General features: G+C 37.6%; 1 protein-coding gene across 2 annotated transcripts in view; it reads right to left on the bottom strand.

Moving 5' to 3' along the window:
• The window catches only part of Fut8 (fucosyltransferase 8), a 213684-nt gene that overhangs the window by 5715 nt on the left and 183907 nt on the right, over window positions 1-24062 (bottom strand). For both annotated transcript variants that reach the window (XM_051196043.1, XM_051196042.1), the window contains exons 9-11: window positions 17943-18189; window positions 15753-15929; window positions 3114-3264 (exon numbers count right to left, since the gene is read on the bottom strand). In XM_051196043.1, coding sequence (XP_051052000.1) covers window positions 3114-3264; window positions 15753-15929; window positions 17943-18189 — 575 coding nt within the window. The remainder of the gene's footprint in view (window positions 1-3113; window positions 3265-15752; window positions 15930-17942; window positions 18190-24062) is intronic.

The following is a 24062-nucleotide window of genomic DNA, read 5'->3' as shown; positions in this document are numbered from 1 at the left end:
GGAGCCCATAGATAAGCAGCACGACTCCATGTCCTCTGCTTCAGTTTCTGCTCCCACTTTCCTGCCTTAAGTTTCTTCCATGAATTCTCTCAGAGATGCCATGTGACCTGAAAGTGTAAGAGGACATACATCCATTCTTCCACAAGTTGTTCTTGGCCATGGTGTTTGTTTATTTGTTTTTGTTTTTTTGAGACAGGGTTTCTCTGTGTAACAGCACCAGCTGTCTTGGAACTCACTTTGTAGACCAAGCTGGCCTTCAACTCATATAGATCCCCTTGTCTCTGTCTCCTGAGTGTTGGGTGGGATTAAAGGAGTACTGAGAACAAACTTTGGTCATCTGCAAGAGCAGCAAATGCTCTTAACTGCTGAGCCATCTCTACAGCTTTATTTTTTGTTTATTTTAAAAGCTAAGAGCCAGGATGTATCCCTGGTGCACAAAAGGACCTTGCTAACACATCCCCCATGGAGGGATAACTGCCTTAACCTAGAGACAGGAGAGAAGCCCTAGTCCCTACTTCACATGACCTGTCAGATCTACATGACCCCAACTGGATGGCATTGCCCTACATATGGAATTGGGGTGGGGGATGGGAGGGGAGAGTGGTTAGGGTACAGGTTAGAGGGCAGAGAGGGTAAAAGGGAGGGAGGGAGAGGGAACTGGGATCGACATGTAAAATAATAAATTAAATAAAAAAAATGCTTTGACTCCAAAATTTAAGTTGAAGGACATGTTACTGGGGAAAAGTATTTCTATTTTTGTTTCCACAGAAAATGAAAAGATGTGGATTCCTTCCAGACTAATATGGTTTGATCAAGCCAGACTGCCTGAAACAGAGTACCAGGTGATCCTACATTCAAAACAGCTGGACAAAGCAGCCTTGCAGACTACAGCCAAGATTTCTGCATCTTCTTTGAATCCCCCATGACAGCGCCCCTTACCAGCAGGAAGTAGTTTGGAAAGAATGATGCCGAAATTCCCAAATATTGTCTATAAATGTTTGTTTTCATTTAAATGGACTTGGTTATATAAAATAAAAAAAAGAAATCTTAAAAAAAAAGCTAAGTATTTTCAGGACACTTGCACAAATAAATTAGCACTACCAATACAAGCTGAGGAAGGAAGAGAATGGACATCAATCTGGCAGGCAATTATAATCTATGCTATAGCTGGCTGCCCTCTATCTCAACACAGTAGATTATTCAATAGATGGCTAGCTGTTCCCACTACGCCACCCAGAGCCTTGAATTTAGGACTATATGTGATCTGGACTAGGCCATCATTACAAAATCTTGGCTGTTCAAAAATTCTAAAGACAAAAAATGTGATTACTTTCAATCCCAGAATGGGCATAAAAGGATTCTTAAGAAGGGCTAGAAAAAACAAAATAGCACATCCCTGTAAGTGAGACATGTATGCTTTTATTTGATTTTAGAACTTATAATTATAACAGTGGTTCTCATCCAAGGCAGCTTTCCTAGGGGAATTCAGCAATGTCCAGAGACATTTTTGTTGTTGACAACCTGTGTTGAGGGTACCATAGGCCAAGAATGCTTCTAGACACATTAAATGTACAGTATAGTTCTTCATAACAAAATATTATCTGTTTCAAATGTCAGCAGTGCCTAGGTTTTGAAACATTGGATTGAAAGAACAGGCTTCAGAGAGACCTAAAATTTAGGGCTACAGGGCAGGCGGTGACCAGTAGAAATGGCTCCTTTTTTCTAAAAAAGCTGAATTTTGTATTTCATTTATGAATGAATGCATCAGGCTTGGCAGCAAGTACTCATCTATCTTATTCACTGAAATGGCTCTTTAAAATTTTTCCTTTTATTTTTGAGATTATAATAATATAATTACATCATGTCTCCCTTCCTTAGCTAGGTTCTCAGAAATAGGAGTGGGGGTCAAGTAGATACACTCCTGACCTGCTATGAGAAAGGAAAAGGTGCTTTTTGCAGACAGAATCCTCATCCCAGTTAAACACTGCCATCAGATGCCTCCATGGGAATTTGAAGTCTAAGGAGATTTTCTGTAGAGATTAAGATTCCTGCTGTGTGACTCCTGTTTTGTGTAGCTGTTTTTATATAGTGAGTTATATTCTTTTTTCACTATGAAGAACTATAGCTTTTGCATTGATAAGTGCCTTCTGAAAATCTTATCAACATCCTACTGTGATAAGGTACTGACTGTCATACTGTACAAAACATGGTTCATTTCTTTATTCTTTCTGAAATTCTTTCCCATGGAAACTGCACTTTTCTCTTATTTTCTTTACCATGAAACTCTCAGTATTAAGCACACTTATTTTACACCTTTTTACATTTTTGGAAATTGTCCTCTAGTTGTATTTTGATTCTGAATGAGAGCAAAACCTGTATCTTCAAACTCCTTTTAAAACCTCTCAGCACACTGTGTAACTTTGAGCATAGCACTCAATGGCTGGTTAAATAAGCTAACCAGTGATAACTGGATAAATGAGGAAAGTATAAAACTCACATTAAATATTGCAGTACCAGTATTGCATAGGGTACAGAAGACTGATTATAGATAACTCAGGGATGTAAAAATCAAACTCAAGGAGTTATTGTGGTATTGCAGTGTTTAAATTTTTAAAACTGAATTATTTAAATTTAATGTATACCTTCTTGCTTCACAGAAATGCAACAGGACTTGTAAAAGACTTGCATTTACTGTCTTTACTATAAAGCAAGCAAGTTAGGTAAGAAGCTGGGGACTTCAGCCTCATCATATCAATGTACTGATGTGTGGAAAGGATGGGTTTGGGTTACACAGTAGCTGTTTGTAGAATCAGGGAAGTATAAAGTAAACTTAGTCACTTGCTGTTTTTGTTAGATGCTATGAACAACCAAGTACTTTAAAGGATTTGACTAATGGGTTTCAGTAGAGATGTATTCAACCATTGCTGTAAACAACTAAATGTTCAACATGCTCAAGCAGCTTTTCTATGGGATCTCCTCATTCTTTCAAAAAGATAGCACTACTAAGTTTAAAGGAAATTATACTGGAGTCATGCTAACACTAAAAACACAGACTCACAAATAATTTTCCTGCTCAGTACAACACTGAGCCATTAAAATCTGCTACCACTTACCTGGGATGAAAAAGTACACACTAGGAAGTCAGCCTGGGAGAGAAAGTGTATATCCAGGATCACACCCCGAAGTGAATTTTCTGTGTATCGGTTGTGTAGTCCAGCTGACCAAGAAATAGAGTTATCACTAATAAATTCATAATTGGAGTACCTGAAAAAAAAAAAAGAGATTTGCACATGACTAAACTTAAGTATTCTACAGGAGGGAGACCACTTCTTTAATCAAAAGTTCCGTCCCCCCCCCCCCAAACTTGGCAGTGAGAACTTGATAGCATATAATAGAGTAGTTGAAGCATCTCTCAAGTCAGCAATGGAAAGAAAACTACTTCAGAATATCTTGAAGCCAGGTGTGGTGGGATATCCATTTCTATAACTCAAATATTCAGCTGGCTGAGACCAGAGGACTTTGAGTTCAAGGCTAGCCTTGGCTACACAGCAAAACCATGTTTCACAAAAATATATTATGGGTATATTATCTTAAACACATACACCCATACATCATTACGACCGTTAGTAATTCATGACAGTGTAAAACTGAAGGCTTCTTAGTATCTTTGTAATGAGCACTCTTCTAAGAGTTTATTCACGCTTTCTTCATATTTGAATGAAGCTATTGAAGACACACTTTCATTTAAAGTTTGGTTTATAATTGTGACAGATGAGATTTGAGTAAACTTTTAAATGTCTTCTTGATTGATTTTACAAATTAATAATGTAAATAAATTTAAAAATAAATATTGAAAACATTTGTGACAACCAATGGTCTTCAATTCTCACAGTTTTTGAAGATCCAGCTGTCTACTCTTAGCCATAGCAGTAATAGAAAAGCCATTCTATTGGATTTATGAAAGCAAGCTCCTTGTGTATGTCTGCCAAGGAATATGTTGGTAGGCCTACTTAAGATGTGTGTTTAACATATCAAAATTGGTTTTCTTGCAAAAGTCTACCACCTGTTCAAGTAATTCTTCTCTGAATTAGAAACCAGTCTTGATGTGTGAATAGTTCTTTAGACTGATATTGAAATCTTGGGCACTTAGCTGAAAAAGGAAAGGTTATGCTACTTTTATATCAACTTGTCACAAACTATAGTCATCTGAGAGAAAATACCTTCATAAGATCAGGCTGTGGGCCAGCCTGTAGAACATTTTCTTAATTAGTGATTAATTGGGAAGGGTCCAGACCATTGTGGGTGTTGCCACTCCTGGGCTGGTGGTCCTGGGTTCTACAAAAAAGCTGGCTGAGGAAGGAAGCTATGGGCAACAAACCAGTAAGCAGCACTCCTCTATGGCCTCTGCATCAGCTCCAGCCTCCAGGTTCCTGGCCTGCTCGAGTTCCTGTCCTGACTTCCTTTGGTAGTGAACAGATATGGAAGTGTAAGCCAAATAAACCATTTTCTCTCCAAGTTGCTTTGGTCATGGTGTTTCATTACAGCAATAGAAACCCTAGCCAAGATGGGGAATAACAGTTATGCTTCCTTTACATAATTTCATAAGAATTAACACAAAGACATATAGTGCTTACAAGAGTACCTCACATGTATGTAGCAAATGTTTAACAAATATTAGCTGTGATAAGCATCTGTCTAATTTTAATCCTTAGTCCTAACCCCTATCCCCATTCAGAATCATCCTATCAGTGGGGATTTGAAATTTAAATTTGAAATTCCTAACCTTTCTACCTGATTTGCTTTAAACGTGGTTCATCTTGTTATGTGATGCATGTATTTACTCTCTGTTTACTGCTTGTATCCCTATCCTGCCTCATTATCCCTAACTGGAATCTAAACACTATTAAACATAAGCATTCATCTGTTGTGTTCACTTTTGCACTCACAAACCTACAAGGGACATGGCAAGAGATGAATGGATATTACCTGTGATAATAATGCTTCTTTACCTACAAACTGGGAAAACATTAGCAGTCAGTTTATATTCTGGCTCTAGACAGTACACCCTAAGGTTATTTTTCCTCACATGACAGGACCTAGCAGTCCACACAATGCTGGGACAAAATGTATGAACACGTGAGTGCTACCTTTGTCCAAGACTTTGTCCTAAACCCTGAACTGGTGCTTCAGATTTTTTTATCTTTTCATAAACACTAAGGAGCTCCCCTTCATTGCCTCTGATAAAACTGCAATAAAGGCAGTCTCTGAGCACTTTTACAGTGGTAGGTAGTATTCATACCTAGTGGGCCTTATTATTTATTCATTGATTCTAACATTTTGCCCTTCTCAGTCTATCATCAGAGAGGTGAAGAAAATGCCACATTTGTTCTAAAAAGAAGACACGAAATATTTTTGGTATGATCTCCACAAAGCAACATACCCAGGAATGAGGAAAACATAGTAACAAATACATCTGCAAATGGGTTGGAGTGGCAGGGACTAAGAACAGTAAAACTATTTTGGGTTTTACCCTTGAAAAAAGCCAATCTCATTAGCATAGTGTGGAACTCAGTGAACCTGAGAAAGAAGTACCCACCCCACCTTACTGAGAAGTGACACTGACATTCAGGGCTCTCCTAACTAACTAAAAGCCCTGCTACAGAACCAGACCAACAGGGGCTGATGATTTTCATGTCTTTATATGTGAAAGAAGAGTTTCATGAAGGAGACTTTGAGTAGGAAAAGCAAAAATAAAGCAAATAATGAGACTGGGGTGGAAGCTTCCATACACACAGACTCGGGATTTTCCTTCAGCTCTGTAAGCAGAGGGCTTCTTTTTCCTGGAAGTTTCAAGGATTGATAATGATAATGCTTTTCTTTTACTATCTTATAAAAACTTACCTTCATATCACCCACAAAAGACTAAGCAGACTGCAGTTGTAAATGAATCTGAACTTCCTCAAGTTGGTTTGCAGGTGGAAACTGTCTTTATGATTTCTCTGTGTCTGGTACACAGCTCCTTCAGGACACTTCTTTATGTTGTAATTATTTGTCATATGTATATACTGTCTACCAGTTGGCTATTCCCTGAGATAAGGAGCCATGTATTATCTTTTATTTGCCTTTGTATTCTATGTGCCTGTGTTATACTGTGTATCTTATAGGAGTTAAAAAAAAAAAAAAAATCACCTATTGCTGACTCTTCTTTCCAAAGAAAAGCTACATTTATATACCATATAAAATGTTCAAACATTTTTCTTCCCTCTATTACTTTCAAAGTGCCTAATATTAGGAAAAGTTCATTTAGAATGTTTGATAAAAAACAAACTAAACATACAAATAAGTTATTTGTGAGATTTTTTTTTTTCAAAAATGGTCTCACCATTTTTTTTTGTCCAGGTTTGCTTTGAACTCACTATGTAGCTATGGACTCAAACTTATGATCCCCCTGCCTCAGCCTCCCAACTGCTCTAATATCCTATTTGGGAGCTTTTATAACAACTTTATCTTAAACTTTCATCCTCACCCGAACCTTCACGACCTTCACAATCTTTGGTGAACAAATTTGGTACTTCTTGCTCTTTGACTGCCAGTGATTCTGTGATTTTAAATTCTTTACTGTAAATTACTTGAGAGAGATCATAACTGGTACCTCAGCAATGGCTGCAAGAGTTTCTGGGTAGCTGGTGCTAAGACCTCAAGGGTGAAGTCCCTTTTAGCCTAGAAAAACCCGAGGTGACAACAGATTCATGGAGAGATAGATGAACAATGTTTATCTTGATGCCCTTTTCAGATAAACTACCTATAAAATGGTTTCTTTTCTTATGGTGTGAAATCCATGAATCATTGATATTTAAATTTTCATCTAACCTTTTTAGAAAGTTCTTAAATTATTACCTTGGGCACAATATATCTGTTGCAGGATAAATGAATTTTTTTTTTTAAAAATCTCTTATAAGAAGAATAGCAGAGGTTGATTTGCTTAGGTATCAAAACCCATCACAAGAGGTCTAAAGAAAGTTAATTCAATGTGGAAATGTTCAAGTAAAAGAATGAAGAGAAATGACACTTAAATTTTTCTGATTAATGTATGAGAAACGGCTTGGGAAATTGAAATGAAAGGATTTCCAAAGAGAAAAAATATGCATAAAGTGTTACCCATAATTTTATAGTAGAACACAGAGAAAACTGCTGCCTAGACCACTACAGGCAGGAGGTTAAAGGTGCTGGGTACAAAGAAGGAATTCAGGTTTTAATATTCCCACAATAAAGGAGATACTGCCAATTGTATCTTGTTGTTCAGCATAAAAATGTCATGTGTGGGATTGGATCAATGCTGTAAAATGTTTATACCCTTTTATCTACATAGTTAAAAGTCTGGAAACCCAGCTTGAAGAAATAATGTAGTTATTTTAGACACACTTTGTGTCATTACTTGTAAGAGTAAAACACTAGAAACAACCTAACTATCCAGTATTAGGAAAATTATTGCTTAAGTCAATGGCAGATTCACATAGTGGGTATAATCATTAAACACAGTGTTTATTCATCACCATTGGACACTAGAAGATGGAAATTAAGGCATGTACCTATAATCCCAGCACTAGAGAGGCTGAGGCACAGACACTGTGAATTCAAAGCTAGTTTGGGTGTTAGTCTTCTGGCAAATTATTGTCTCAACAAAACCAAACAAAATAATTATTATAAATTGTGAATTTATTAAAAATTTAAATTTATATAAAATTTATTTAAATAATACATTTATAATTATAAATATTAGATCAATGAAATATATAAAGTAGCATCAAAGATCAGTGGGAGAGATAGCTGCAATACAATAGAACCAGTAAACTTCATACCCCTCATTTAACCCTAGAAAGTTCTAGACAGAAAAATCAATTTAAAAAAAAGAAAGAAAAGAAACACACACACACACACACACACACACACACACACAAACTGGAGGACTGGAGAGACTAGTCAGCTGTTAAAAGCATTTGTAGCTCTTCCTGAGGACCTGAATTTAGTTCCCACATCCATACTGGGAGAATCACAATTGACTGTAACTCCAGTTACTGATTCCCAATTAAACACATTATTCTAGGCTCTGTGGAAACCTACACATGTTGTACACATGTTGTACTCACACATGCATGCACACACACACATACACACACACACACACATCCCCACATGAAAAATCTTAAACAACATAGAACAAAATAAACAACAGCAAAACATAGACTTGGACAACGTTTCAGATTGAATTGACCTAATGTCATTTTTACAGTGTCTTCTGTTCAAAAGCAACAGAATATGTGTTCTTCTCAAATGTACACTAAACATTCTTCTGAAGAAAGCATATGTTAGGTATAAAACAAGTAAAAAATGTTTTCCTGCCTATATTGTTATTTAATTAGAAATGAGTCACAGAGGCAGTCTTGTAAAACTCACAAATATGTACAAATTAAACAAAATACTGTTGAAATGATGGTTCAAAGAAGTCAAAATAACTTGAAACAAACATGGGAACACAGTAGAGCAAAATGACCAGATGCAGCCAAAGCAGTCCTGAGAGGGCAGTTCATAGCAATAAACCACACCAACAGAGAGGAAAAGCCCTCAAACAGACAAGCTCATGTTATAACTCAAGAAATGAGAAAAAGAACAAACCAAGACAAACCAAGAAGGAAACAACTAAGACTAAGACACAAACAAAATAGAGGTTTTTAGAAAAATGATTGAAAAGATCATAGTTGTTAAAGATTGAGGTTTTGAAAAGATAAAATCAACAATCGCTTTAGACTTATGAAGAGACAAGGTAATTCAAAAAAACATTCAGGAAGGAAGATGAAACATAAAACTGGGCAGTGAGACTCCTCAGTGAGTAAGGAGTTTGGCACAAAAGCCTGACACCCTGATCTCAGGAAGCCATGTAAAAATGGAAGTTGTGCTCTGATCTCCACATGGAAGCTGCGGCACAGGAGTATTCCAACACACACATCATATACACAATAATAATTAACAATAATATGACACCATTAATAGCAATATTATGGGAATACAAAAAACAATCAAACAAACAAAAAAACCCCAAACCCCCAAAAAGCAACAAACAAAACTAAACAACCGATCACGAGACTATTATGAACAAATTGGGAAATTGGGTAACTTAGAGGAAATGGATGAATTTTTAAAAACACCAACTCACCAAGACTAAATAAGGAAAAACAGAATCCAAACAGAACAATTCTAAGTATGGACATGTAGTCAGTAATAAAAAGCCTGCCATCAAAGTTCCACTGCTAAGTTGTACCAAATAATTAAAAGAGAGAACCCTGATTTCCCAGATCTTTGATTTCTTTGTCTTGAGACAGGGAATTGTTACAAAGACCAGATAGACCGGGATACACTAGCTTTTGAGTGCCATACACGTTTATGCTACCATGGCTGGCAGTTCTTCTAAACATTTTATGAGATTAGCAATACCCTCAGAGTTAAGTCACTCATCATTACAAGAAAATTACACAGCAATATTCCTGATGAACAGATACAAAAACTTCTATTAAGTACTAGCAAATTAAATTCAATACAACATTTAAAAACCATGATCAAATGAGATTTGTCCTAAGGTTGTGACAGTGACCCACCACTCAACAGTCAGCAAACATGATCTATTGCAATAAGAGAAGGAAGAACAACAGCAATTTAAAAAAACCCACATGACTATCTCATTGATATAGACAAAGCATTTGGCAAGAGTCAACATCTGCTCATGTTCATGGAAAAGCTTTGAAATGGTAAGTATAAGATGGAATGTATATCAATATAATACAGGCCATATATGACAAGCCCACAAATGACATCACATTGCATATTGGAAAGGTGACAAATTTTCCTCTAAGATAAAAAAATAAGAACATGCTGGCTTCCCAGCTATCAGTTTGGTGGCCCATTAGCTCCTCCTTGTTCAGGTAAGCTGTCTCTATGTGTTTCTGCCGCTTGGTCTTGTACTCTCCATCTGCATCTGGGTTCTACTTCGACTCAGTGTTTATGTATGGGTGTTTGTCCTTGTTTCCAACAGGCATTAGTTGAGGACTCCATAGATAAGTTAGTTGTTGATCTCACTCTCTGGGAAGGGCATTTATGGTAGCCTTTCCACGGAAGCTCAAATTGTTAGTTAGCAGCAGTCTTGTAGTTCTCTAGACCTATCCAGCATGGGACTGACTCAGGCCCCCCTGAATATGGGTCTCAGCCAGAAGGACTGAGCAGTCTAAGGGACCTCAGACAGTGGAGCCAGGATGTATTCCTGGTGCACAAAAGGACTTTGGGAACACATCCCCCATGGAGGGATAACTGCCTTAATCTAGAGACAGGAGAGAAGCCCTAGTCCCTACTTCACATGACCTGTCAGATCTACATGACCACAACTGGATGGCATTCCCCTACATATGGAATTGGGGTGGGGGGATTGGAGGGTGGTTAGAGTGCATGTGAGAGGGCAGAGAGGGTAAAAGGGAGGGAAGGAGGGAGGGAAGGAGGGAGAGAGGGAGGGAGGGAGAGGGAACTGGGATCGACATGTAAAATAATAAATTAAATTAAAAAAATGCTTTGACTCTAAATTTTAAGTTCAAGGACAAGTTACTAGGGAAAAGGATTACAATTTTTGTTTCCACAGAAAATGAAAAGATGTGGATTCCTTCCAGACTAATGTGGTTTGATCACGCCAGACAGCCTGAAACAGTACCAGGTGATCCTACATTCAAAACAGCTGGACAAAGCAGCCTTGCAGACTACAGCCAGGATTTCTGAATCTTCCTAGAATCCCCCATGACAGTGCCCCTTACCAGCAGGAAGTAGTTTGGAAAGAACGATGCCCAAATTCCCAAATATTGTCAATGTTTGTTTTCATTTAAATGGACTTGGTTATATAAAATAAAAAATTTAAAAAAATAAGACCATAGGCTAAGACAGGAGGGTTACAAATTTCAGGCCAGCCTGAGTTACTACTGGCAGGCACTCACCCCGCCCCCCCCAAAAAAAAAGGTATTCATATAGGGAAATAATGTGTGAGATACCTGCTTGCTCATGGCGTGGTCTCATAATTAGAAAACCCTAAGCATCCACTGAAGTTTTAAAACTGATAAGTCCAGTAAAGTTATATGTTGTTGATTATAAAATAAACATACAACAAACAAACCAGTAGCATTTTTATGCTATCAAACTACTCTAAAATTAAGAAGCCAATCCTATCTTGAGAATGAAATCAACCTAGTAGGTAGAAAATCTATATGCTAGAAAGTATAAAATACTGAAGAAAAAACCTAAAAACCCCAAAAGTGCAAATCTCAATAACATTGTTAAAAATTTCTTTACTCAAAGTGACCAACAGATTCCATGCAATTCCTATCAAAATTCCAATGTCATTTTCCACAGAAGTTGAAGGACAACCTACAATTTATATAGAACCAGAAAAGATCTAAATTTCAAAGCAATCTTGAGCAAAATCCCCTAACCTGGAGGTCTCACACCTCCAATTTAAAGTATATTACACATTTGTAATAAGAACAACGTGATTTTGGCATAAAAACAGACATAATGGCTAGTGAAATGGAGAACACCAAAATAAACCAAAGTACCTATGGCCTAATTTTCCAAGAATATCCAATAGAGAAAGAGCAGGTTGTCTAATAAATATAGTATTAGGAAAACTAGATATCTACAGACAGAAAAATGAAAATAGACCCTTGTAAAAACAAAAGAAACCTAACTCAGAATATCTATAAGAGGACTCAGTGTAGACTGGAGAGTATATACTACTTTGATGACACTGGGAAAAAGCTCTGGGAAATTGGTTTGGTCAACAATGTCTTAAGACAAGGCTCTAAAACCACAGGTAACAAAAACAGCGAGTCAGAGTCTTCAAACGAAAATGCTCCTGCAAAGCAAACAATACACCACAGAGGAGGCTGGAGTACTGGGAAAATATGCACACACCATGTACATGATCAGGGGTTAATTTTTAACTATATGTCAAAAGGCATATGAAAGTGCTCAGCATCTCTGAGAACCAGGAAAATACAAATCAAAGCCATAATGAGATTATCACCTTACATACTTCAGAATGTCTGTTAACAAAAAGAAGGAGCAAGTGTCACTCAAGCTGTGGTACAAAGGATTCCGTGTACACCATGGGGAAGGCATAAACAAGTACCCGAGTGCTGACATTAACAGATAAGGCTCTCTCAAAACTAAAAATGAGAATTACCATATAATCCAGAAATCCCATCATAGGGCATATATACAAAATAACTGAAATCAGTAAATAAATCTCTCTATTCTCATGTTGATTTTAAGACCAAGGTATTCTCATATTAGTAGCCAAGATATGGGAGTACCTAGGACGTCCATCAGTGAACAAATAAAAAAAATCTCTCTCTCTCTTCCCATATGTGTGTGTATACACACACACACACACACACACACACACACACACACACACACATACATATATATATATATATACACATATATATCTCTTTAAAAAAGAAACTGATATTTTTGACAACATAGAAAAAATTGAAAGGCATTACACTGATACAAATATTATATACTTCCAATTTTAAGTTGAATCCGGAATGTCAGTTTCACAGAAACAAAAAGTATCTACTGAAAGTCAGAGGGGCTTGGAGAGAAAGGAACATGATGGGGAAGGGGGAGCAGGGGAGCTGTTGACAAAAGTTTCAGGCTGCAGACTACGTTTTAATGATCTGTGTACCTCAGGGTAACCCAGTTAATAACAATGATACTTCAAAACTTCCAGAACAGGTTTTTAAAGGTTTTACCCCCCCCCCCCACATGCTGGTGAGGTAATGGGTGCTAATTAGTTCGACTCTTTCCACAATGTACATATAGTTTAAAGCATCATACTATACCCTGCAAGCATTCTTAAGTATAAATAAATAGACTTTTTAAGTGACCTAAGAAGGTGGATAGAATGTTATAAAAAAAAGTTTAAATTGTACAGACATCTGACCATCAAAAAACAAAAATAAAAACAAACAACCTAAAACACCCAAACAAATGGTGGTAGCTTACTTCTTTAATCCTAGACTTCGGAGGCAGAGGCAGGCAGATCTCTGAGTTTGAGGCCAGCCTGGTCTACATAGTAAGTTCTAGGACAGCCAGTACTACACAGAGAAACCTTGTCTCAAAAATACCTGTTTAAAAAAAAAAAAGTGACTAAGGCTGGGATGTAATCAGTTGGTAGAGGGCTTGCCTGGCATGCATAAAGCCCTAGATTTGATCCCCAGCAACACAGAAACTAGAGGTGATGTCAATAGAGGCAGATGAGGAATGGGAACATGAGGGATGGAGGTGGCCAAGTTGGGGAAGGGGCAGAGAGGGGAGCAATGAAAGTGATACTGTGGCAGTTAAGGAAAAACCTGGTGCTATAGAAACTCCCAGGAATCCACAAGGATGACCCCAGCTAAGGTTCCTAGCAATAGTGGAGAAGATGCCTGAACTGGCCGCCTCCTGCAATCAGATTAGTGACCACCCTTCCTCACATCATAGAATCTACACCAGTAACTGATGGAAGTGAAGAAAGAGAGGCTCATATGAACAAGGAGAGTCAAGATCATGATGGGGAAAACCAGAGACTGCCGACCTGAGCCAGGGGTATCTCATGGACTCTGGACTGACACCTGGGGAAGCCGCATGGGACCAAACTAGGCCCTCTGAATGTGAGTGAGAGTTATGTGGCTGAACCTATTTGGGGGAGCCCCTAGCAGTGGGACCAGGTCTTATTCCAGATGCAGGAACTGGCTTTTTGGAGTCCTTTACTTATCTATGGTGGGATACCTCCCTTCCACTCCCCCCCTGCCCATCCAGGAGGGAGGGCTTGGTTCTGCCTCAACTTGGTATCCCAGACTTTGTTGATTCTCCAAGGAAGGTCTTACTTCCTATGAGGAGTGGATGGGGGTGGGGGGAGGTGGGAGGCAGAAGAAGGGGAGGGAGGAGGAACTGGGGTTGGAATGTAAAATGAAAAAAAAAATAAATTAAATTAAAAAAGCAGAAGAATCAGAAATTCAAGGTCATCCTTACATAGTAAATATGAGGTCAGTCTGGGCCACACGAGATTCCATTTCAAAAAATAAAACAAAAAATGTGACTATACAAATTTCTAGGAGGAAAATGCCAGTATTATTATTTAAATGATGGCTATAACTGGTAATGAGACTGTGACTTGTACTTTTCCTTTGTTTTCTTATTTATGAACTACTATATTTTTTAGTAGACATGAATTATTTTGCCAATCAAGAGAAAAAGAAGTGTGTGATGCATTCAAGAATAAGTCAAAGAATAGACAAGATTAATATCCTTTCTTTAACCAAGTTACAAATTGAGTCTAGTGCTTTAAAATGAATGAGCATATATCTAAAACAAATGAGTGGACCACTCCTGCTTGTTTCTTTGGTGTATCTGAATATTAAATTGAACAATGAACACTTTAATGTCTTGTGCTCAATGGTCACTTAACATGTAGCTCTTATATTAACTTAGTCTTACATTTGGCTAAGTTTCTTGGCTACGTGGATTCAATGACTTGCAGAAACAGCTATATTTTAGGACTTAATTGTTTCTTTTTCCCACCCCCAACAAAGGAATAAAAGAGGCCAAGCAGTATATTAAATAGGAAAACAGTTTAAATGATTAACTGCTAACAAAATGTTTTCAAATTATTTAAGTATAACTAATTCAGTATTTACTGGGCCAATACCACAGCTAGGAATTGCACAAAAAGTATATAAAACATACCGAAGGAGACAGAAGTGCACAAGTATTCAATGATAAACCAACAAATATAGAGGAGGGACATACCTACTCAAAGCTTAGAGATGATTCTGGAGGAGATAGTATCTGAGCAAAGCTAAGGCTAAATTTTTTCTCCCTTCCTCTATTTTCATATATACTTTATCTTTTATTTATTTTATTAACTCAGATCTTCTGAAGAAATTTCCAATTTGGTTCATGGCTTTGTCTATGTGCTTCTTCTTCTTCTTCTTTTTTTTTTTTTTTAGTTAAAAACAATCTTATTTTATATACCAATTCCAGTTCCTCCCCCATTCCCCCCACCAAATCCCCCCATCTCACCTCCATCCACCCCTCAGGGAGGGTAAGGCCTCCCATGGGGGGGGGATCATAACAGTATGTCTATGTGCTTCTTAATACTCCCCTAATCCCACAGTATACTACGAGCACCATATACTAATTGTCTGTTCCATTCCCAGAATGGAAATTCCTTAACAACATAGTGTATCATGACCAGATGGTGACTACCTGTAAGTTAAGAGACTTTAGAGTAAAATCGGCCTCACTAGGACCTTGATCTGGACTATCCCAGTCTTCAGAACTGTGAGGCATAAACTTCTGTCACTTAAGCCCCAGTTTACAAACTTTTGTTTATGGCAACTCTAGTATGTTAAAACAAACTTTTGTACTGAGAAGTGTGGTACTATTTAATGATGACTGCTGGTGATGCTACATAAATCAGTAGTCTAGTTCATTTTAGACTTAATCTACACAACATCAGATACAGCTAATAAGGTATGACTTGATTAGATTAATTTTGCACATGTAGTTTCTAAATTTTGGAACCTATTAGTTAGCAGCAACAAGAGCCACAAGTTCCCAGAATATCAACTAAGAGAGATATTCCCACCACAGAACCATGTGTTGGTCTAACTTACTTTGTCTTTGCCTCCTTTAACAAAGACGGGTCATCAGTAGCCAGATACACTCTTTTTTTATCCACTTGCATTCTGCGTTCGAGAAGCTGAAAATGCTCTTCAACATGTACCATGTATTCCTCAATGGGGTGGAAGGCGGCTTCTGTTCCCACTTTGTCAGTGCGTCTGACATGAACTCTGAGGAAAAGTAGAGAGCATGCTGACAGTGTACCGGTACTGAATTAGCACCCCAGTCACGGGGGCACTGGGGCATATTAAAACACTAGCACCCCAGTCACGGGGGCACTGGGGCATATTAAAACACTAGCACCCCAGTCACGGGGGCACTGGGGCATATTAAAACACTAGCACCCCAGTCACGGGGGCACTGGGGCATATTAAAACACTAGCACCCCAGTCACGGGGGCACTGGGGCATATTAAAACACTAGCATCCCAGTCACGGGGGCACTGGGGCATATTAAAACACTAGCATCCCAGTCACGGGGGCACTGGGGCATATTAAAACACTAGCATCCCAGTCATGGGGGCACTGGGGCATATTAAAACACTAGCACCCCAGTCACGGGGGCACTGGGGCATATTAAAACACTAGCACCCCAGTCACGGGGGCACTGGGGCATATTAAAACACTAGCACCCCAGTCACGGGGGCACTGGGGCATATTAAAACACTAGCACCCCAGTCACGGGGGCACTGGGGCATATTAAAACACTAGCATCCCAGTCACGGGGGCACTGGGGCATATTAAAACACTAGCACCCCAGTCATGGGGGCACTGGGGCATATTAAAACACTAGCACCCCAGTCACGGGGGCACTGGGGCATATTAAAACACTAGCACCCCAGTCATGGGGGCACTGGGGCATATTAAAACACTAGCACCCCAGTCACGGGGGCACTGGGGCATATTAAAACACTAGCATCCCAGTCACGGGGGCACTGGGGCATATTAAAACACTTCTCCATTTACTCCCACCTTAGAAAATATAGAATCACTTCAAAACACTTCACACATACTTTCATATAGTTGAATGTTGAATAAGTACAGGGCAATGCAAAAGCTAAGTAAAGGTTTTAAGCAATACTTGCTTACAGAAAATCCAAGAATATATGGGAACCTGGAATCAACAGACTTAAGTTTTAAGGTTTTTGAGCCCAAAATCATAACAGGATTCACAGCTTCAAGATAACATTTGTAACATTCTGATGCCAAAGCTTACTACATTTTCTTTCATTTTACTCTATAGAGTTGCTACCAATTCAGTTCATAGAATTTAACGTCATCTAAGAAAACAAAGATCCATACGAACTTTTCTTATAGTTTAAGACAGGCGCCTTTTAAAGGTGTTGGTTATTTTATGTTCATGAAGTCACTACAGACTTTTTGTCATATTTTTTTCTCTATCAAATGTAAACAGAAACAGATCTCATCTTTCATTTTGAAGAAAAGTCACAATGTTATAAACTGAGGAACACAAACATACTCTGTCCTACAATGGCCAAGTCACTGACTTCCCAGCATTCTCCTGCATCTTAGTGTTGCCAAAGACAGGGTTGTGTATTGAATCTGGAGTCAGGGCTGCAGCACACTGGGGTAACTGTGCTGTCTTTAAGCTACTGCTTACTTTGCATCCCAGACTATAGTCCAGATGTGGATTTGACCACAGGAATATCTATTCAGTAATCTTTTCTTCCCTACATTCTTCTTAATCACTGTTTCTCTCAGGAAATTGGACTTGTTTCGTGTGTTCTATACAAATGAAGTAAGGCAGGGAGAATTTGCCACACTGAATTTCAATGAAGCTTCAGGAGATGAACACTATTTAATATTCTGGTTTCACTATGGACTTTCTTTACCTCTAATATTTAGACTAGGGGTCAGTAACTGCTCTACATACAACGATTAAGAGACAAAGAAATATGTGAAATAGGAAATATGAAAATAAAACAAAGGTGCTTCATAAAAACGAAAGGAAGAGAGCAAAGTATGAAAGCATTTGAGACAGCAGAAGGGCACACTGCGCCACTTGCTCTGCTGCCCTAACAACAGGAGAATAGTCTCTTAAGTTTTAGAATCTTTGTTCATTGGTGGGACTATGACTATTAAATATTATAAAATTTACAGTAAGAAGTAAACACATACAACTATTGCTATATATTACTGTTTGAGGGGGAGAAATGTTCTTACCCAATAACTGGATGTTTGAAGCCAAGCTTCTTGGTGGTTTCTTCTATTTCCTTTTCCAGCCAAGGTTGTGGACGGATCAAGTATTTGACAAACTGGGACACCCACCACACTGCAGGATCACCATGGACTCTCAGGAGTCTATCTGCAAGGTCTTCTGGTACAGCCAGGGGTAAGTAAGGAGGACGAGGATGGAGGCTGTCTACAATGGGGAGCTCGACCACTTGAACATTTTTGTCCTTCACTTCACCTAACAGAACACAAAACACATCATCACTACACTACACTCCTCATACACTTACCACACAACAGAACTCACTCGGAGTACTTGTACCTTCATTGCAACTCTAAAAAACAATTATGGTTTTCACTTTCTACAGAAAGTGCAGAAATCAGCCTGCCTAAGGTACCAGGGCAAAGACTGAGAGAGATGAACATGCCTCTCAAGTCCATGGCCTTTCCAAAAATTCCTATTGTGTTGTCGTATTATTACTTTATACTTCAAGTTAGGATGGTAACCAGCATCCAAAGTATGTAACAGTTGACAGATACAAGCAGCTACTAAGTTCATGTTTTTTTGTTTTGTTATTCTGCTTTGTAATTACACAGTAAGTACCTCTAACTTCTAGCTTGTTATTATAGCAAATGGTCCTTGCATTTCTTTTGTAACAGACACTAGAAATAACAATGGATTACAATTATAAATCAAGCCATCTGTATCTTTTGTAAAAGACAATAAACAACTAAAAATATTTTCCTTTGGCTAAATTAATTATACTATATATTTTATTATGATAGTAACAGTAACTTGTTCCTTATTTATCTCGACAGTAAAGTTCAGAGATTAGATAATCATTTTTACAGATGATGATTGCTTCTGGAATTCATCATTGTTATTTCTGTCCTACAAAATTTATAATATAATGATAAAAAAAACCCACAATTGATAGGCCAGTATGGTACCTTCAGACTTTACACATTAAAGATTACCCAGTAATAACTAAAAGAAAAATAACTTATACTGTTATAATTTTAATAATAGAAAATATTAGCATAAATATACAAAATAATTCCAGTTAAGATGTGGCCATAATCCTAGGATAATTAAGAAAACAATATACTCAAAAAGAATACGCCTATAATATGTTGAAAATGTATTCACCAATATGAAACACAATCTCCTTCTGTATATATGTATATTATATATTTAATATATTATTTATAATATACAATTTTAAAATAAATTATCTGGAACACAGCCAATAAAGCTAACTGCATTGGCACCCTTTTCAGAAGAGGGAGGCAGGGAAAGAGTGTGAGGGCAAAGACTGAGATGCATTTTAAATTATTCTGTACCAGTCTCCCCTCAGACAAGGAAGTCATTGGTGCTTTCCCAGGTGTGGAAATGAGCAAAGGTAAGACACAAATAAAAGAGAAAATACAGAATGAAAAGGGAAGGGAAAAGGTGGTTATTTTTAGTTAAAAACAAAACAAAACAGAGAAAGGAAGTATCCCAGTGCTGGGTACAGTGCATGTTTATAATCTCAGTTCTTAGGAGGCAGGGGCAGGGGATCCTGAGTTCAAAGCCAGCACGGGCTATATACAGTAAGATGTCTTTAAACAGCATCACCATTGGGCTTAATGGAAGACAGGAAGAAAAAAGAAAACAAAGATAGCAGCAGTACCCAGTCTCATATATACCCATAAACATGTACACATATACAAAAGCAGAATTAGTAGGGGTGTCCTTTGTTACTTCTTCCTAACAAGATTTTTCAAAACATTCAGCCTAAGTAGCTCAAATTTCACTAATAAGAAAGCAGTATCCTCTGATGACACTAAGTCTTCAGTTTCTTTATCGCTAGGCCTACTGGCAACTTTCAAAATGGAATGAAAACGGTATCTACACCTTCCAGTTAGAGAAGTATAGTCTTGTTGATTCTTTGCTCTTACCCTCATTAATTCATTATCTTGTTCAAATATTTGTGGAACTATATTCAAATATTTGAGGAACATTATAAACCAAACACTGTAGTAGTTAGAATATAAAATGATGACATGCTTCACCAAGCAAAAACTACAAGATTTCCAGTTCAAAACCTCATGTAAATTGGACTGCTAACAGTTTAAGAAAAATAAATAAAACATCACCATTAGCAAGTGTGCTTTCAAGAAGGCTGTCTAGCAAAATATCAAAAAAGGTATTTCTACTTGCAAACTGTAAGCATTAAAACTTTAGTCTCCTCAGTAATTACACATACACACACAATACACACACACACACACACACACAGACACTTTAAAATAGTAAGTGAATGAATTTTATAGATATTAGTCATGAAGATGAAATCTACTGAAATTCAAGCCATGCTTCTAAATTTTATGTGGGTACTGTTGTTTACTGGCAGTCCTGGGCCCAGCCAGGTTTCTGTTACAGGGAGATTACGAGAAAGTATTTATTTATTTATTTATTTATCTATCTATCTATTTATTTATTTATTTATTTATTTATTTATTTATGAATTAGGTTTTAGAGGGTGAGAAGTGCTTTCCCCTTGCATCTTTTTGCATTATATACAATCTAGCTAAGCGTAGGTTGCATGCAAATGTTATATAATTGAACACTGAGGCTCAAGCATCCATGGATGTGAGGATTTTGGTATTTCCTGCAACCCATGAATACCCAGGGGGCTGTACATTATTACCAATCATTGTTACCTAGCCATACATCCCTAAAATTTTTCTTTAAATGTAAATTAACAACAGCTGTCCTTCCTTCTTCCCTCAGCTCCTAGACACAAACTTCTGTTACATCTATGAGAACAGTTTTCTTTCTTCCTTCCTTCCTTTCTTTTCAGATTCTATGTATACATGAGTTTATATGGTGTCTTTCTACTTCTGAATTATTTCAGTATAAGAATAAATTCAATAAAGTTGTAGAAATTAGTACCATTTTAAAATATCACCACCAAACTAAGAAATTAAGAAAGCAATCCTATTTGCAATAGCACAAACCCTTTAAACAATCTGATGAAATATCAAAATACTGAAAATGATAAAACAATAATGAAAGAAACCAAAGACACAAATAAATGGAAAGACAGCTCATGCACATAGGCTAGAAAAATTAATGTTAAAATATTCATAGTACCCAAAGTGAGCTATAGCAATGTATTCCATCTCTCAATTATAAAGTAATTTTCAAAGAAATAGAAAAATGCAATTTGTATGCAACTGTACAAATACCCTAAATAGCCAAAGTGATCCTCAAAAGGGAGGGGCAGGAGCTGGAGGCATTACACTTGGATTTCATAGTGCATCACAATGCCTTTGTTATCAAAGCAGGATGGTGCTGGCATAGAAACAGTCACAATGACCAATGATACTTAAGAGTTTACAGACAGTTGAGCTCAGTCAAGGTCCCAAGAGCATACACAGGTATCTCTTTTGTATAGAAAAATGAAAATGGATTCACATACCATAGACACAAACGAACTCAGAATAAAGACAAACATAAAATCAGAAACAATAAAGCCACAAAAAGACCAAATTGGAAAAGCCCCACAACATTGGTACACACAATGATTAATGGATGAGACTTCCAAACCACAGGCAACAAAACCAAAAACACACAAATGGAATTGTAGCAAACTAAAATGCTACTGCAGAACAAAACAAACAACTCAGTGAAGATACAACCCAAAAATCAAGAAAAATGATTACAAACCATACAACTGATAAGGGGCTAATCTCTAAAATACACAGAATCCAAACACTGAAAAGTATGAAAACAAATAACCTGATTTTAAACAAATAGGCCATGGATCTAAGTAGAAATTTCTAAATAGAAATATAAATAGACAAGTATAAGGAAAACACTCATCATCTCTAATCAACAATAAACTCCAAATCAAAACCACGTTAGAATGGTTGTCAACAAAAACACAGAGGATAATTAATATACACTGCCAAAGTTATGGTAAAAAGGAACATTTGTGTACTAGTGGGATGTAACCCAGTGACCATTTTGAAGCAACATTTAAAATGGAAATGATTTGAGAACAGAGCTTCTGATCAAATTGTTGAGACATGACCACTCTGAAGAAAGTACAGAGTTGAATTTCAGCCAGAGGATGCTCTGTGTGGATTATCCACACAGAAGTTAAAAATACTACTCATTTGTGAGCAATCAGCATCAACTAGTCTGTGCTTTATACAATGGACTGTTTGGTTCAAACCAAACTGACAGTGATCATTATAGGTGACAGACCCATTTTGAAGACTGCCTCTATCTATACTATGGTCTAAATGTTAAGTTCTAAACAGGGGAACAGCTGCATGACACTGGTCTGGGCAATGATTCTAACATTGATATCCTAACCCCCAGTACCCTTATAAAAGACATATACTTTATGAAGCTTATTTATCCCTACCATCATGTGAGGATGAACAAGATACTGTTTTAGTTGGTTTTCTATTGCTATGAGGAAACACCATGATTAAGGCGACTTAAAAGAAATTGTTCACTTGGGTTTACAGTTCTGGAGAATTTGAGTCCATGATGCTAAAGTGAAGGATGGTGACAGAAACAGCTGAGAGCTCATCTGGAAATCAAGCAGGTGGCAGAGTGCAATGGCAATAGCACCTGGATTTTGAAACCCCAAAGCCCATTCCCAGTGACATACCTCCTCCAATAAGGTTACATCTCCTCCCAAGCAGGTCTATCAACTGGGGACCAAGTGTTCAAACAGGAGTCAATGGAGCCCATTCTTGTTCAAGAAGAACTTCATCTGACAAAGTAGTGTCTGAGAAGTTAAGACTCTGTTGCTTACATCCCAACGAGTCTGCTGTATTTTGTTACAGCAACAGTCTACGATGTACCTCTTATTAAGGACCCTGTTTTATAAGGCCATGCTTTCTGTTAAGGACACAAACTGCTTACAGGCTTCTTAGTACACTCCCATCCTTCTTCTGGAAGCACGCCTCTTAGAAAGGGATGATCTTCATAGATAGACTCCATAGAAAAGGTTTCAGAAGCTTAACACATACCATGAGTGAATGGATTCTGATGTTAAGGATAAAGGATTTGGGATGCCAGGTATAAAAGCTACTTCAGAGATCAGCAAGATTTAGGAGGGAACTTTTTATTTTTAAAAGTACATTATGTAGGTCAGGCAGTAGTGGTGCACACCTTTAACCCCAAGCACTCAGGAGGCAGGGCAGATCTCTGGGTTCAAGGTCAGCCTGGGCTATACCAGTCTGGAACTGTCCCTCTCCCCCCCAAATTAAAATGTGTTTATTAATTCTTTGAGAATTTAATACAATGTATTTTGACCATATTCATCCCCACTCCCCCTAGATCCACTCCTCACCTCCACACCCCCTTTCAATTTTGTGTCTTCTTTTTTATATTTTTAAATTACCACCAAGTCCAATTTGTGCTGTCCTTTCACACACGTGGAGTGTGGTGAACCTACCAGGTGTCACATCCTTAAAGAAAACTGACTGTGAGAGAATACCAGGATGTCTGCTGTAAAACAGTGTCTCTGCATAAACAAGACCTGAACAATGACAATATCAATAGATATGTCAACATGAAAGGAGTTAAATCTCATGTGGTCCCATCCTTAGACAAAGGACCACAGGAAACTAATTAATGCTGAGAGAGGGAGAATTAGCTCTCTCAATTATGAGCCTCCTAATTGGTTATCTAATACAAACTGGTTAGCCCTTAAACCATAGACAAATATACAACAGAAATGGGCTCATCAGGTTGTATTTGGATGTTTATCCATATGTGTGTGTGTGTGTGTGTGTGTGTGTGTGTGTGTGTGTGTGTGTGTGCGTGTGTGTGTCAATGTCAAAGAAAAAAGGAATTATTATTTGAGTTGAGGGAGGGCCCAGAGGAAGGAAAGAGAAGGGCTAACGTAATTATATTTTAATTAAAAAATGTATTTTCAAAAGTACTGTTTTATTCACCCTTCTCAATATTTGAATTACTATCTCCTCAAAAAGAAAAGAAAAAGAAAGGAAGAAAGGAAGAAAGAAAAGAAAACGGACTCTTCTCTCCCTCAGAAGCTATTAATAACCCCTCAATTAGGAGTGGAGGTACGTGAACCCCTC

This window comes from Phodopus roborovskii, unplaced genomic scaffold (genome assembly GCF_943737965.1).
Source record: "Phodopus roborovskii unplaced genomic scaffold, PHOROB, whole genome shotgun sequence".
NCBI classification, from domain to species: domain Eukaryota; kingdom Metazoa; phylum Chordata; class Mammalia; order Rodentia; family Cricetidae; genus Phodopus; species Phodopus roborovskii.
Note: the sequence above shows the minus strand (reverse complement) of the source record. Positions and strands in the feature narration are given on the sequence as shown.